This window comes from Vulpes lagopus, chromosome 3, assembly GCF_018345385.1.
Source record: "Vulpes lagopus strain Blue_001 chromosome 3, ASM1834538v1, whole genome shotgun sequence".
Taxonomy (NCBI): domain Eukaryota; kingdom Metazoa; phylum Chordata; class Mammalia; order Carnivora; family Canidae; genus Vulpes; species Vulpes lagopus.
Window position 1 is genome coordinate 117,662,159 of NC_054826.1, and position 17,093 is coordinate 117,679,251.

At 42.3% G+C, this 17,093-nt stretch overlaps 1 protein-coding gene across 1 annotated transcript in view; it reads left to right on the plus strand.

Annotated features, from left to right (window-relative positions):
- Nucleotides 1-951: 951 nt before the first annotated feature.
- Nucleotides 952-17,093, plus strand: part of PARN (poly(A)-specific ribonuclease) — a 154,554-nt gene continuing 138,412 nt past the window's right edge. Inside the window, exons 1-9 of the mRNA XM_041748340.1 lie at nucleotides 952-1,140; nucleotides 1,562-1,639; nucleotides 3,326-3,405; nucleotides 3,891-3,958; nucleotides 4,043-4,124; nucleotides 11,421-11,481; nucleotides 14,019-14,184; nucleotides 15,625-15,690; nucleotides 16,427-16,465. Of these exons, the coding sequence (XP_041604274.1) occupies nucleotides 1,122-1,140; nucleotides 1,562-1,639; nucleotides 3,326-3,405; nucleotides 3,891-3,958; nucleotides 4,043-4,124; nucleotides 11,421-11,481; nucleotides 14,019-14,184; nucleotides 15,625-15,690; nucleotides 16,427-16,465 (659 nt within the window). The 5' untranslated portion in view covers nucleotides 952-1,121. The remainder of the gene's footprint in view (nucleotides 1,141-1,561; nucleotides 1,640-3,325; nucleotides 3,406-3,890; nucleotides 3,959-4,042; nucleotides 4,125-11,420; nucleotides 11,482-14,018; nucleotides 14,185-15,624; nucleotides 15,691-16,426; nucleotides 16,466-17,093) is intronic.

The following is a 17,093-nucleotide window of genomic DNA, read 5'->3' on the forward strand; positions in this document are numbered from 1 at the left end:
ATCTACTGTGTATCAACACCATTGTAGGCTCTGAGATTCAATGGTATACTCCCAATCCGCCTAACCAGCAAGATCTCCTCTGTTTTCGTTCGCCAGTCCCATTGACTAGGGCAGCAGATAAAGGTCTCAGCTTTGGCGGGGGGGGGGGGGGGGGGGGGGGGGGGGAGGCACCTCCAAGGCTCAGTGGTTGAGCATCTGCCTTTGGCTCAGGTCATGATCCTGGGGTCCTGGGATGGAGTCCTGCGTCAGGTGCCCCGCAGGGAGCCTACTTCTCTGCCTATGTCTTTGCCTCTCTAGGTGTCTCTCCTGAATAAATAAAATCTTAAAACGAAAAGTCTCAAGTTTGCATTCTCTTTGTCTCTCTTAAATAGCCCTCCCTCCTATTCTTTTTTTCCTCCCCTCCCATTATTATTAAAGATACTATTTATTTATTCATGAGACAGAGACAGAGAGAGAGAGAGAGAGAGAGAGGGAATGAGGCAGAGACACAGGCAGAGACAGAAGCAGGCTCCATGCAGGGAGCCTGACATGGGACTCGATCCTGGGTCTCCAGGATCCTGGGCTGAAGGCGTTGCTAAACCGCTGAGCCACCCGGGCTGCCCCCCCTCCCATTATTTTTATTGTAGCACCAGCCTCCTCTTCACAGCGCTGATCGCATTTCCAAGGGGCAAGTTTGATTCCTGCCTGCCTTTCCCCTTCCATCCCAAGGGAAGCTCCAACGGGGCAGGGACCTTGCCTCCTCTTCCTCACTTTATGTGAGGCACCTAACGTCGCCAGGGACTACGTGCTCCCTCACCGGGGGTTAAGACACGAACACACTTCTTCGGAAGGGACTGTCCTACGCCGGGCCTCGCAGGCGAGATAGACCACGCCTCGGGGATGCCCATGGCCACGCCCCTCCCCTGTCCCTGGAAGGAGGGGAAAGGGCCCCGCTCGGCCCCGCCCCCGCCGTGACGCAGGCTCACGTGACGCGCGCCGGCGCGCGCTGTTTCCGGAAGTCGCCGCCGCGGTCTCCGCCGCCGCCACCTCCGCTGCCTGCTGCTGCGGTCCCCGCGGAACTTTGCGAGTAGAACGGCTGAGGCGGGCCCCGGGCGGGGCCGCGGTTCTGGCCACTCTGCAGAATGGAGATAATCAGGAGCAGTGCGTGTCCTGCGTGCACCTCCCCCAGCCCCACGGACCCCCGTCACCCGGCCTGCTAGGCCCAGGCCGGGGCCGGTTTGCTTGGCGGGGCCTTGGGGCTGGGGCAGCCCCTTAGTCTGTGAGCTTTTTCTGGGGGGGGGGGCCTGCCCCTCTCTGTCCCGTGCCCTCCTGCCCGGGCGTCCCCCCTCCCCTCTGTGGCCTGAGAGCACCCACCCCCATGTGCCCTCCTGTGGCCCGGTACACCCACCGGGAACCTGCCCCCCTCTAGTCGTGCACCCCTCGGCGACTTCATACTCTCCGCCTTGCCCTCCTCCCGCCCGAGGTCTCAGAGTCTCCCCAGCCCTTCCTTCCTCTCCCGTTAGGAGCTCTTGGGCAGGAAGCCAGGCCACCGGTTCTGAGCCTCTTCTCGGTTTCTTCACAGATTTTAAGAGTAACCTTCACAAAGTGTACAAGGCCATAGAGGAGGCCGACTTCTTCGCCATCGATGGGGAGTTTTCAGGTATCCCTCGCTTGTAAGCCAGGAGCTAGCAATGCGTAGCCAAGGCTCTTCTTCCCGAGGGGCAGACCCCGTGCCTGCTGGCCCCTCCTCCTTGTTTGTGGCCTTGGGCGTTGTAGGACTCTCCGTTTAGGCCTGGAAGAGGTGCGGTGGCTCTGGGATTGTTGAAGCTCCATGAGGGTTGCAGATCGAGATCTTGATTTGGGCGCAGCTTAAAAGTTGTTTGACATGCACGTGGTAGGATTGAGGTCAGGCTCTGTGTGTGTGTGTGTGTGTGTGTGTGTGTGTATGGTAAAATACACATGACATAAAATTTACTATTTTAACCATCTTGAAATGGATTTCATAATGCATTGGCAGTAAGCACGTTTCAGCTCGTCTTGCATCCATCTCCAGGACTTTAACATTTTCCTGAACTGAAGCTCTGTACTAATTGGACGGTAATTCTCTCCATTTCCCCCTCCCTGCTGCCTCCAGCAGCCAGCAGCCAGCAGCCATTCTTTCTGTATCTATGAATTTGACTACTCTAGGCACTTCCTGTAAGTGGAATCATACAGTGTTTTTCCCTTGTGACTTGACTTTAGGATCAGGCTCTTGTAGGTAAATGAAGGTATTCCTTTATGCTTTGGTGGAAGTGTTTATTGCCTACCTCAGCATGAATGTGTGTGTGTGTGTGTTAATTATCAACACTTAAAATTGCAAAGCCCACCCCCCCCACCCTTTGGGGATAGAGGACTAATTTCTGAGTTGTTGAAGTCATTATGAACAATTGGTGCAGGTACCCACTTTTGCTACCTGACTTTATGTGTTTAAAAATTTAACCCATTTCTGAAGGAATCTGTGCTCGGGTAAATATGATACTCACCGTTAAGCCTGAGGTTTCTAGTTGGAGTCAGTTCCCTAGGAAGCTGAGTTTTCACCAGAAATCATTTTTCTCTGTGACCTTCAAAATTTCTTTGTTGTATAGGTATTACTACAAATTGTTGATCAAGACTGATATTCTAACAATAATATACTTCAACATTGCTGGATGTCTGACTACACGTTAATCCTTTAGAAAGCAACAAAACTTATTTAATCCTACAGATTGCTTGCCTTTTTTTTTTTTTTAAAGATTTATTTATTTATTAGAGACAGAGAGAGAGAGAGAGAGAGAGAGAGAAGCAGGCTTTCATGCAAGGAGCCCAATGTGAGACTGGATCCCGGGTCCCCAGGATCATGCCCTAGGCCAAAGGTGGCGCTAAACCGCTAAGCCACCAGGGCTGTCCTACAGATTGCTTTCTTACATCATTATTGTGTTTTAAAACTTATTTTATTAATTTTTAGAAAATATTTATTTGAGAGAATACATGCGTGCGCACACACAAGCTGGGGGAGGGACAGAGGGAGAAGCAGATTCCCCACTGAGTGGGACTCCAGAATCATGATCTGAGCCAAAGGCAGACACTTAACCTACTGAGCCACCCAGGCACCCTTGAAACCTATTTTAGACAGTAGTACTGCATATGATCAAATTAAAGCATTCACATCTCTAAATTCATTATTACAGTGTTGAGCTTGGTGGCCAGTGAAATTAATTTTCATTTTGGAAAAGTAAAGTAAGGAGCACTTCCGATTAATCTTAATTCATAAGAACAGGAAATTATGTGCTGTTGAATAGTGGACTGACCTTTTTTTTCTTAAAATTAGGAATCAGTGATGGACCTTCAGTCACTGCACTAACAAATGGTTTTGACACTCCAGAAGAAAGGTATCAGAAGCTTAAAAAGGTAAGTGGATGTGTTCAAACATCTATTTTCCCCCCATATTGGTCTTCCTTACGTTGAATTATAAAGAAATGTCATCATGAAACTTGCATGTTAAATTCTCTACCCCAGCTATGAAATGTATTTTAGTGATGTTAAAAATAACAGCAAAAATAATTGTTTGCTGGAAAACATTTTGGGGAAGGTTTAGTATTTTCAGTGTTAATTTGATTTGTAGGAAATACAAGGGGGTTATTTTAATCATTTGGAAATAGGCCTAAGATGATGCTCTTGCTCTTGGTTGGTAGATAGGTGCTTAATTGGGAAAGGAATTAAGAAGCATATGTAAATTAATAATGCTTCTGATAAGCAATGTGTAATCTGTTGTAATCAAAAGTATTCTGTTAAAAGTCAAATTGAGTAGTTAGAAAGCCCACCTGATTGAGAGTACTGATGCTCACGTCGAATATACAACACTCATTTGACGGTGTTTTGTTTCCCTTTTCCAGCATTCCATGGACTTTTTGCTGTTTCAGTTTGGCCTTTGCACTTTTAAGTATGACTACACAGATTCAAAGTAGGTTGTTTTAACAAGCGGCAGATTTCTTTTTTCATGGAGTCATGTAACCCACTAAGTCTCCTTTTGTCTTCTTTCCCGCAGGTATATAACAAAGTCATTTAACTTCTATGTATTCCCGAAACCTTTCAATAGGTCCTCACCAGATGTCAAGTTTGTTTGTCAGGTTGGTAGCATAATTGATTTTCTTCTGTTATGAAGTGCTGATGAGGCAAGTGCGGAAATGTGGAATCAGAATTTTTTTTTTTAAGATTTTATTTATTCATGAGAGACAGAGAAAAAGAGAGAGGGGGAGAGACACAGGAGGAGGGAGAAGCAGGCTCCACGCCAGGAGCCCGATGCGGAACTCGATCCCGGGACTCCAGGATCGCGCCCTGGGCCAAAGGCAGGCGCTAAACTGCTGAGCCACCTAGGGTTCCCCCCAGAATTCTTTTAAAAATTTGGTTCTACCACTAACTTTCAGTTTTCAGCAAACCCCCTTAGGATTGCAAATTAATGACACCGCTTTTAATGACACTGCTCTTTTCCTCCTTCCTTTAGAATCAAGGGGTTAGAGCAATAGGTAAACAGGTGGAAACCCGAACATGAGGTTTATTACTAGCAAAGCTGACTTTGGGAACATGGGTTTGTAATGTGTTTCTGTTTGGGATTTTTAATATCCTCCCCCTGACTTGAACCTTTAAATCAGGTCCTTCAGGCTTTCCTGCCCCATTCTCTTTGTACACATCTCCAAGGGTAGGGCTTTATTTTCTAGAGTAACAGAGTATATGTGTATCCTGTTTAAAAAGAGAACCCAGAAGGGCCTAAAGTGCATTTGCTCAGTTCTGTTACCCAAGTTCCCCAGTTAAGAGAGTCCACAGTTTCCTCTGGAGGAGGAGAGGGGATACTTTTATGAACCAAGGTAAGGATTTAGAACATTACCTTTAGAATATTACCTTTAGGGGCATGTGGGTGGCTCAGTGGTTGAGCGTCTGCCTTCGGCTCAAGTTCTGATCCCGGGATCCTGGGATCAGGGTGCCTGCTTCTCCCTCTGCCTATGTCTCTGCCTCTCTCTCTGTGTCTCTGATGAATAAATACAATCTTTAAAAAAAAGAACATCACCTTTAGCATTTTGTAGCTCACCTGGTAGCCACTCAGTAAATATCAGTTCTCTCTTTCTGTTCTCTTAATAATCTGTTGTAAAGCATAAGGAGGATGTAAATAAGTGATGTAGTGTGTGGATATGTGATTAGAGACAAGTGTTGATCTCTTTTCCTTTACTATCTTGGGTGCTCAATTCTCAGCAATGTTCATTTGAGTTTGCCATCCTTCTTCTCTTCTACCTGTAAGTAGTAATGGAATTAAGAAAGCCTGGAGCATAGGCTTCTGACCTAATAGCCATGCCAGATTCTTTCTATAATAAGGCAAGTGAAATTATGAGTTAATCATATGCCTGGGGTGAAGAGGAAAGGGGAAGGGAATTTTGGTCTTGTAACCTGGTTTCTTAAATTAGCAAGTAGGCCTTTATCCTGCATTCAGTTAATAGTTATTTACCAACTACCTTATTAGGGGATACTAATTAAACAGTATTTGTTGATTCTCAATGAGAGAAAAATAGGCTCTGTTTGGCAGTTGGTGTGGATAAAATTTTTCTAGCGATACCAGGAGAAGAGAGAAATGTACGTGGCTTCCGCAACTTTAGCCAGGCATCGATCATGCAAAAGCAGATATTGGCAATGAGACACCTTAGGGGTGATGCTTTGTTCTAAATACCAACAAAAGTACAGATATTCTAGGATATGCCCTGGAAGTGGATCAGAAGAACTCTGCCCGTCACACAAAGCATATATTCTCTGGGTATACCTGGAACACTTAATGCAATTCTAGTTGCCAGCCCACTCCTTAAAAAACAAACAAACAAAAAGATATGATGGATTTGGATAGGCCAGAGACTCCTGTCTAAAACTGACAATGGAGGGTGCCTGGGTAGTGCATTCGGTTAAGCATCCGATTCTGGATCAGGTCATGATCTCAGGGTCGTGAGATCAAGCCCTGAATTAGGCTCTGTGCTCAGTGTGGAGTTTGCTTGTCCCTCTCCCTCTGCTTCCCCCCCCCCCCCCCCATCGCTTGGATACACATGTGTGCATACACTCTATCTCTCAAATAAATAAATGAAATCTTTAAAAAACAAAATGGACAATGGGATCAACATTGCAATTTTTTAGTCTGGAAAAAGCAAAGGCAGAGAAAAGGTTTAAATTTAGTATGTAAACTTGTGAATTGTATGGATAAGGTGAATGATAATATCTTTGAATTTTTAGTTGTTTTTTTTTTTTCGGGTTCTCCATCCACTGTGGTATCTGTTTTATTTAAAACTCTAGGGCAGAGTTGCATCTTACAAGGGAGTTAGTTTCTAAAGTCAGAGAGCGGGGTGAAAACACTCTTGGAAAGCTCTTATCACCCTTAAAACAGATAGGGTTTGGAAGTAGAGTAACATAATAGATTCTTTTGAAAAATAAACATCTGTACATACAGTGAGTTGCTTACACACTAGGCAGGAAAGGGAAGAACAGGCTGACTAAGAACCACACACTCTCCCAGGGGCTGTTCCTGTCCAGTGGAATAGGAAGGATTCACATTATGTAAAAAATTTTTTTGGGATGCTTGGGTGGCTTAGCAGTAAGCATCTGCCTTTAGCCCAGGGTGTGATCCTGGAGTCCTGGGATCGGGTCCCACATTGGGCTCCCTCCCTGGAGCCTGCTACTGTCTCTGCCTATGTCTCTGCCTCCCTCGTCTCTCTGTGTCTCTCATGAATAAATAAAATCTTAAAAAAATTTTTTTTGAGTACATGGATAAATAGTATTACATTAGTTTCAGGTATACAACATAGTGATTCAGCATCTCTATATGTCATGGTGTGCTCACAAGTATAGCTACCACCTGTCACCGAACAAGGCTATTAAAATATTGTGTTCCCATGACTTTATTCATCCATGCCTAGAAGCCTCTCCCTTCCATTTCCCTTTACCCATTTTGCCCAGCCCCTTGCCTCCTTCCTTTCTGGCATTTGTCAATTTCTTTTCTGTATTTAGGCATTTACATTGTTTTCATCTCTTTTTCTTCTCCTTTTTATTTTTCTAGTGGAGCCTCAAATGTTGAATTCACTGAAGATACATAAATGATTGTGAAATATCAGAGCATTGCTGCTATCTATAGAGTAAAAAAATGAGTTTGTTTGTTTTTTTTTTAATATATCCTCTTCCCTGGGACACCTCCTTCCCTCCTTTTGTCTTGACTTTTTTTTTTTTTTTTTAAAGATTTTTATGTTATTTATTTGAGAGGCAGAGCATGAACAGGGGGTGGGCGATCCCAGGACACTGAGATCATGACTTGAGCCGAAAGTAGACGCTTAACCCACTGAGTCACCCAGGCATCCCTTTCTTAACTTTTATATACTTGTATTCCTACACAGATTTCTTCCACTTAGATTGGTGGCATGTCCCAATAAACTCACTTTAAAGTTGGAAATCTTGTAAGTCAAAACAGCTTTTGGTACCCCTGACCTATTGAACATCATAAAGGTGCTCAGAACACTTACATTAGCCTGCTATTGAGCAAAATCATCTAACACAAAGCCTATTTTGTAATACAATGTTAACAGTCTCATCATTTGTCAAATACCATATTGAAAGTGAAACGTAGGATGGTTGTATGGGCAGGGTGTCTGGCTGGCTCAGTCAGTAGAGCATACAACTATTGATCTCAAGGTTGTGAGTTTGAGCCTTATGAAGGTTTAAAAATAACATCTTAGAAAAAAAGAGGAATGATTGCATGAGTATAGAATGGTTCTAAGTGCTTGTGTTTGTGTGGTTGAGTGGGAGCTGCCACTGCCCAGCATCATAAGAGAGTATTGTACTGTGTATATCTCTGGCCCAGAAAAGATCCCAATTCACAATTCAACGTAAAGTTACTACTGAGTACATACTGCTTTTGCATCACTGTGAAGTGGAAAAATCTTAATATGAGCCATTGTTAAGTAGGGGACCATCTGTATCCATAAATCTACACACATGTTTGTCTTTTTAAAAATATTTACAGATTCCTAATATTCATATTTTATGTAACATGTGTTTTCCACTCAACACAGTTTCTTCATATTTCACAGTGTGGATGTATGTAATTTATTTAATTGGAATGTAGAACTTTTCCAAAGATTCCCCCCCCCTTTTTTTTTGAGAGAAAGAGAGCAGGGGAGGGGGCAGAAGGAGAGAGAATCCTCTGTAGGCTCCTAGGCCAGCATGCAATCTGACATGGGACTTGACCTTACAACCCTGAAATCATAACCTGAATTGAAACTAAGAGATGCTTAACCGACTGAGCCACTCAGGCTCCCCAAAGGTTTCCTTATTTTAAACAGTGTTGTAAACATTCGTGTGTAGTATATGTTGGTGTATATGTAGGAATTTTTTCTTTTTAAGTAAGCTCTACATCCAGTGAGGTACTCAGACTCACCACCCTGTGATCAAGAGTTGTATGTTCCACTGACTGAGCCAGTTAGGTGCCACAGATATGTAGGAATATTTTTATAGGATTTAAAAAACATTTTATTTATTTATTAGAGAGGGTATGAGTGGTGGGGAGGGACAGATATAGAAGGAGAAGCAGGCTCCCTACTTGGGGCTCATTCAGTCCCAGGACCCTGGGATCATGACCTGAGCTGAAGGCAGACGCTTAACTGACTGAGCCACTCGGGCGCCCTATAGAATTTTTTGACAGATTTCCTAGGAGGGGAGTTGCTGACTCATAGGGCGTCTGCATATGAAATTTTGATGGATGCCTGAAATTGTTCTCCCAAATAGCGGTGCTCATTCTTTGAATCCTGAAAGTGGTATAATTAGGGCAAATCAAAGGTCATGGATTCTAATTTCAAATAGATTTGGTAGGTTCTAGGATTTAAAAAAAATTATGGTAAGTAATACATAACAAAATTCATAATTTTAAGTAGTTTTTTAAAAATATTTTATTAGAGTGCACAAGTGGGGGTGGGGAGGAGGGGCAGAGGGAGAGGGAGAAGCAGACTCCTTGCTGACCAGAGACATCACCCCCCGACGCCCCCCACTCCCCACCATCGGGCTTGATTCCAGTATCTCGAGACCATGACCTGAGCTGAAGACCGATGCTTAATTGACTGAGTCACTCAGGCGCCCCATCATTTTAAGTACTTTTTTAGAAAAATACTTTATTTTAATTCAGTTTGCCAAAATATAACACCCAGTGCATTTTAAGTAGTTTTTAAGTTCAGTGGCATTAAAAAAGACATTAAGTTGTGTAACCTGAAGGGTGTTGTTTGAGTGGAAAATACATAGATTCAGAAAGGGACAGATGAACCTTTGGCTGGATATTTAAAGAGAAGGAAGTTAGGATATTTTGGACTCTAGTGACAGGGACAGAAAGGCCTTTCCTTAGTCCATCTTTTAGTGCCTCTGTCAGTGATGGGATATTTCAGTGGGCAGAGCTGTAAGAATACTCAGGAACAGGGCAGCCCTGGTGGCTCAGCAGTTTAGCGCCCCTTCAGCCCAAGGTGTGATCCTGGAGACCCGGGATTGAGTCCCACGTCAGGCTCCCTGCATGGAGCCTGCTTCTCCTTCTGCCTGTGTCTCTGCCTCTCTCTCTCTCTCTATGTGTGTGTGTCTCTCATGAATAAATAAATAAAATCTTAAAAAAAAAAAAAAGAATACTCAGGAACGGTAGACAGAAAGGAGGGTTGTGGTCCAAGTCAGAAGACATTGGGTCTTGGTTCAGAACAGGATAAAAAGGGAAGATGTGGATGGGGGTGGGGAATTGCACGTTTCAAACCACAGAAAACCTGGAACTAATGGAAGGCCAGGTGCGTGTGTACATGTGTGTGGTGGTGGTAGGGTAAGATAGTCTTTTTTACATCTCTGCCAGGTTTTAAAAAGAATTTGTGTTGGCAAATAAAGATAAATTCGTTATTTACCTTTTGACACAAGACCTAAAAAATGAGTAAAGGAAAAATTGAAAGCAAAGAAAAATGAAGATGTGCTTTGTACAGTGTGATTAGAACACAGAGTTTGTGTCAGAGAAAGTCTCCACTCTTCATCTCTGTGCTTTCTAGCAGCTGAGTTGGGGGAAACACACCCACACTTCTGTGGCCCAGAGGATCGGAACAAAGCAGGTCATGAGAACATACAACTTTCATTACCATAAAGCAATTACAAATACAGAAAACCTTGTCTTCAGCTATGTGTCTCAAGTGAATACTGTCACGAGTGTAATGGGACTGGTACAATGTCCCTCATCTGCGGTATTGGTATCCTGACACAGTAAAGTTCAGGAAAGGTAGTTCTATGAGGAACCATATCAAAATGACTAAGATGTGTCACCTTCTCATGTTCTGACTTAAAACAAGAAATTGAGTAGCTAGGGATGCCTGGGTGGCTCAGTGGTTGAGTGTCTGCCTTCAGCTCAGGGTGTGATCCTGGGGTCCTGGGATCAGGTCACGCATCAGGTTCTCCCTAGGAGCCTGGTTGTCTTTCTGCCCATGTCTCTGCCTCTCTTTCTGTGTGTCTCATGAATAAATAAATATAATATTAAAAAAAAAAACGAAATTAGAGTAGCTATGGTTGTATTTCCTGCTCTTTGGTTAGATCGAGTCAAGCTATGGTTGTATTTCCTGCTCTTTGGTTAGATCGAGTCAAGAACTTTGTGATTTGCCATTTGTGGGTGCCATGTATCATAGTATTTTCTTAATGTTTTCATTTAAACTTCTATCGTGTAGCTTATAGCAGGTTTGAGATTGTTTGTGTAATCGGTCTTGGTGCTGGGAACTTTTCTCTATTTTTGATCTTGAATGTAAAGAATGCCCAGCTAAGGTTTTCGGTTTTCAGAATCTACTGTGATGTGTTACGACTTGCATATGTGAGCTATTCTAAGTGTGAACTGGTGGTGAGAGAATGTCGGTACATTTTATTTTTTTTTTTATAGTTTCCTACTCAGTACAAGGATCAGGAGTTTTCTGCCTTTTGGGAGAATATGTATTTGCCTTTACAATTTTCTCAAATATTGTGAAACAAAGGATATTTGTTTTATAAGCTCTAAAGAAGAAGAGCCCAGATAGTTTATTTATGTTTTAAAGATTTATTTATTTATGAGAGACACAGACTGAGGGAGAGAGAGAGGCAGAGACATAGGCAGAGGGAGAAGCAGGCTCTTTGTAGGGATCACGACCTGAGCCAAAGGCAGGCACCCAACTGCTGAGCCACCCAGGCGTCCTGAGCCCAGATAGTTTAAATGAATGGATTATTTGGCAGCCTTGGAGTAGAAAGCCTAATTTTCTGACCTCTGGCATGCTATTTCCTTGGCTGCCTGTTTTTGTTAACATGTCTGAGCTACCTCCCTGCTTCTGTTCACGTATCCGCCGCCAATATCACCAAAATGTATGTTCTGTTCACTCCTGTTTCAGAGCTCAAGCATTGACTTTCTAGCAAGCCAAGGATTTGATTTTAATAAAGTTTTCCGCAATGGTAAGATTATATGTGACTTATCCTTAGAGCTTGTAAATTTGGATTTGATTGAGAATTATCTTTTTGTGCCTGCCGTCTGACACAGAATCTCAAGAGTCCTGGTATACCATGTGCAGCCTTAGAGTTTTTAAAAAATTCTTTTATCATGCCTTTTAAAAATTTTAGCCTCGTTGTCACCTGTGAGCTGAACGGGAAGAGTAGACACTACTTCATTTCTCTCTAACAAAGCCTCACTTACTTCTGATTTTATTGGGTGAGGTTTATTCTCCTACTGGTGTGACTTAGTGGTCCTGACAGGCCACCTGAGGGGAACACTTCCTTGTTTTCTTCCAGCGAGATAACTGGTAGAGTACATTAAAAAGTAACTGTCTTATGTTCTCATTCATTTGGGGAATATGAATAATAGTGAAAGGGAATATAAAGGAAGGGAAAAGTAATGTGTGGGAAATATCAGGAAGGGAGATAGAACATAAAGACTCCTAACTCTGGGAAACGAACTAGGGGTGGTGGAAGGGGAGGAGGGTGGGGGGTGGGGGGGAATGGATGACGGACACTGAGGGGGACACTTGACGGGATGAGCACTGGGTGTTTTTCTGTATGTTGGTAAATTGAACACCAATAAAAATTAATTTATTAAAAAAATAAATAAATAAAAAATAAAAAAATAAAAAAAATAAAAAATAAAAATAAAAAAAATTTTACCAAAAAAAAAAAAAAAAAGTAACTGTCTGCTGGAAATGCTGTAATGATAACTCCCCATTTCAAGTAGTGCTTGTTTTATAATTGGAAATGTTTCTCATGGGAGAAAAAAAGTCTGCATAGACCATAGTCATGTTGGCTCACTGGCTGGTGTGACAGGTGGGTGGACACCCTGAGGAAAGGGACCACATCTCATTCATTTCATATCCCTGATGCTTTGAAAGCTGGAGTCATCTGCTATGTCAAGGAAGTGACCCAATATTCATGAGTGAATACTGGGCGGTAAAGTCCCCACCAGAATGTTTTGCCTTCCAAGTGTTTGGGAGAGCCTCTGGTTTTCCCCCACGGTTTTAAGCAGCTGCTGTGGGAAGGTCAATAACTACTTTTAATTTGTCTCATAAGTTACATTCTTTTCCACCGTGAATGCCAAATTATTGAGTTCAGGAAGGAGAGTTTTCTCAACAAAAGTACTGGAAGATAGACTCAAAATTCTCTTCCCATCAGCGAAATGGTCTTGTGAACCCTTTAGAACCCATGCCATGGTGTTTTTTACTTGCCTCACTGATGCTGCCCCTTAATTTTTATTGATGATTTTGACTTGGAAATAGCAAGAGAAAGATTCTTGGAGCCCAGACTAACACAGTGAGTGAATGAGCTGGGCTTGAGCACACAGTTTGGGTGTTCTAAAAATTTTTCTCCATTGGCTCATATTTGACTCAAAAGCTTTACAAAATACAGATTCCAAGGGGGCACCTGGTGGCTCAGTCGGTTAAGCATACAACTCTTCTTGATCTCAGCTCAGGCCTTGATCTCAGGGTCGTGAGTTTGAGCCCCACATTGGAATCCGTGCTCAGCAAGGAGCCTACCTAGAAAAAATAAATAAAGAAAATACAAAATTCCATTTGTAGTTAGAGCACTATATTGGAATAAGTGCAGAAATCTTTTGAAAGAACTTCCTTAACTGGTCTCTATGGATGTATCATTTCCAGCCTGATGGCTTTATTTTCAGAAAAGGAGAGAAACGGCCAAATGGGAGTGTGCCTCATTCTCCTTGTGTTTCTTCTTTTTTTTTTTTCTTAAGATTTTATTTATTCTTGAGAGACACAGTTTACAGTTTACTGTGTAAATGAGGTCTCACTGTAAATCAAGCCATGCCCACACATTTACCCCGCCTTCAGCCTTCAAGAGTCAAGATGATCTCTTAGAAACGAGAAGCAGATAATGTAATTATCTTGCTTAAGACCTTCTAATGGCATTCCATTGGTCTTAGAATAAAGTAGATTCTTGCCATGGCTTGTAAAGGCCTGCACAGTCTTGCACATCCTCTCCATGTCAATGTTGTACCATTCTCTTGCTCACCGTGTTCTGGTCCGGCCACCTTCCTTGCTGGTTTGGGAGCAGTCTGTGCCATTCCATCCTCTAGGCATTTATACTTGTTCCCCTGCCTGCAGTGCTCTTCCCCTGACCCTTTAGTGGCCTTCGGGTCTTCCCTAAAAATGACCTCTGATCATGTCGTCCAAAGCCACCCCCTTCACCACAGAGCAGGATGCATCTCCTTTGTTCACTGTTGGATCATCCCTTGTGCTGGATACATTGCCTGGCCCAATGTTAAGTGCCGAATGAGCATTTGTTGAAAGAAGGGTGAATGATGGGAGCAAATGAACAGACAGACATATTTCAAAATCATTTGCTTTTTCTGTTGACTTTTTGGGATATGATTATATATGTTAAGCCTTTCCTGAGTGTTTTAGATTCATTGGTTCATTCAAAATTTTTTCTGTTAAAATATTTATGTGGTGTTACTTCTGCTAATGCTTTCTTTTTAAAATTACACTTAGGAATTCCATATTTAAATCATGAAGAAGAAAGACAGTTAAGAGAGCAGTATGATGAAAAACGTCTGCAGTCCAATGGTGCAGGAGCTCTGTCTTATGTATCTCCAAACACTTCAAAATGTCCTGTGACAATTCCTGAGGACCAGAAGAAGTTTATTGACCAAGTGGTGTAAGTTCCAAAACTTAAACTGAATGGACGTTATGTAAATGTATGTTGGGGCCGGACTAACATCTATATTTTAAGGTTGAGCTGCGCACACATAGTGCATGCAGGTGTGATAGGGTGAATGGCAGGGTTTCATTGTGTCATACCTAATTTTGTGTAATTGTAGCACATTGTTAAATAGAATCTTGTGTACTGCCCTGAGACTTCCCACATGTCATTAGGCAAGAGACTCTTAGCCAGTGGGCGTACCTCCTGCATGGATCAAGGGCCCGCCTGATAACCACCGTCCAGTTTGTCTGAAGGCAGAGGAACAAAATAGACCCATCCAGATGTTTGCAGGATATCCCCATTTTTGTTTATTTTGTTTTATTTTGTTTCTTTGAATGGAGTTTCTGACTAGCAGAAACTGCTCCTGGCAGTCGCAGACCTGCCCCTGGAGGAGCGTCTGGTTTTACTGAGTTTTCGTATAACTGCTTTACCAAAAAAGTAAAAATTAATTAATTACTTAATTTTATTTGAGTATAGTTGACATACAGTGTTATATTAATTTCAGGTGTACAACTTAGTGATTTGACAGGTTTGTACATGATGCTCTGTTCACAAGCATAGCTCCCATCTGTCTCATTATTTCACTATTACAGTATCATTGATGGTATTCCTTGTACTCTGCTTCTTATTCCTGTGACTTACTTATTTCATAACTGGAAGCCTGTATCTCCCTTTCCCCTTCACCCATTTGCCCAGCCCCCTACTCTCCTTCCCCTAGAAAAGTAAAAATTTAAATTACTTGTGTTGATGAATCCTTGAGAAGTTTTACTAACTTGTGAAAAATAACAACAAAAAGAATATGTCCACATAAAGTATTTTAAGATGTTATTTATTTATTCCTGAGAGACACAGAGAGGCAGAGACACAAGCAGAGGGAGAAACAGGCTTCTTTTGGGGAACCCAGTGCAAGACTTGATCCTGGATCACAACCTGAGCCAAAAGCAGATGCTTAACCACTGAGCTACCCAGGTGCCCCATAAAGTATTTTTTAAAAAGATTTATTTATTTAGTTTGAGACAGAGAAAGAGGGAGAGAGAAAGCACGAGTAGGAGGGGCAAAGGGAGAGGGAGAGTGAATCTCAAGTAGACTCCATGCTGAGCAGGGCGCCCCACATGGGGCTTGATCACACGACCCTGAGATCACAACCTTCGCTAAGACTAAGAGTTGGATGCTTAACCAACTGCTTGCTGCCCCCCGCTCCCCTCCAATAAAATATTTTTATGTGTAACCACGTATAACTTTCAAGTGTAGCTAAAAACTTATAACCTGACTGGGTAGAGTTACACTGTCCTATGTGCCTATGGTTAGATTGCTTCTGAGTATGATGATTCTCTTGGTGGATGACTTCATTCTTTTAAAGATATTGATGTTGATGTTTTCATTCTAATTCCTCAGAGAGAAAATAGAAGATTTACTGCAAAGTGAAGAAAATAAGAACTTGGATTTAGAGCCATGCACTGGGTTAGTTGCCCTGAATATTCCCATATGTTCTTTTTTTGGAGTGGTGGATGATTTCTGGCATGGGCTCCATTTTGGTCTTTGAAACACACATTTGCAGTCTTTTTATTATTTGTATGTATCCAAGATGTCAGCACTAACTTTAGCATTAACACAGTGAGGACAATGGTATATTGAGACACTGAATGAACAGTCTGTCCTGTGCTGGAGGGGAGAAAACACTCATGCATCTTTGGCTTTAATGTACCCTCTAGAGTGGCATAATTACGTTAGCCTTGAGGAGTGCTTGATTCATGAAAGCTTCGAAGGGAAGAATTCACTGTCAGCCCCCTTCTCTCCTTTGAATTTCTCTCTGCAGTTAAAAAATGTCAGCATTTCAAAGAGGCAGTGACTCAAATACCTTACTTCCCTTTTACTTTGAGACTAGCTTCAAAAAGTGTTTTAATGCATGTGCCTATTTGAAAGTCATCGTATAGCCACAGGAAGTGATGCTGTGGTTAGACAAGAACTTTTACATCCTCGAAAAATGTGATAGAATAATATTAAAGAACATTCTGATGAAGACAAGTGGCAAGGGATCCTGCCGCCACAAACATCCTGCCTGTTTTTGTGTGCGTCTTACCTGTCACATCTCATGGAGTTGCTTTTAAAAGTTAAATGTCTTTCTCAGCCAGTGCTTGATCAGTTAGGATTTTCTTTTAATGAGCCCAAATCAGTACCTTCTCTTTTGTTTTTATAGGTTCCAAAGAAAACTAATCTATCAGACTTTGAGCTGGAAGTAAGTGTTTATATTATATTGTATGTGAGAGCTCTGTGAGGGACCCAGGATTTAAAACTAAGTATTATCCTTTAGCTCTCTTTTCACTTTTGAGATTCTGCAGTTTGTAATGATTTGATCATAGCACGTTCTTGGGCTGTTCTTTAATTGTGTTACTTCCCCCTACTCCTTAGTTCCTTGAATACCCACTAATTTTTTTGTTTCCTAGCAGATGATATTAAGCCTTTAAAATTTTCTTTTCATTATCACTTTGGTCTTAAGTCCATGAAGTTCTGGATGTATAGTGTTCTGGTCTTTGATGGTGTATGATACAGATTGAGTCTCGGGATTTTTTTTTTTTTTTAAGATTTTTGTTTATTTGTTCATGAGAGACACAGAGAGGGAGAAGCAGTCTCCTCGCAGGGAGCCTGATGCAGGACTCGATCCATGGACTGGGATCACACCCTGAGCTGAAGGAAGATGCTCAACTGTTGAGCTACCCAGGCATCCCTGGGTTTTGAGATCTAAGAAATAGCTCAGATGAATGCTCTTTTTAAAGCAGGGGTTGGGCCATGGGTGAGGAGGTCTGTGAATCCCCCAAAATTGTATCCATTGTTATGTGCATGTATTTTTCTGGATGTTTTTCCAT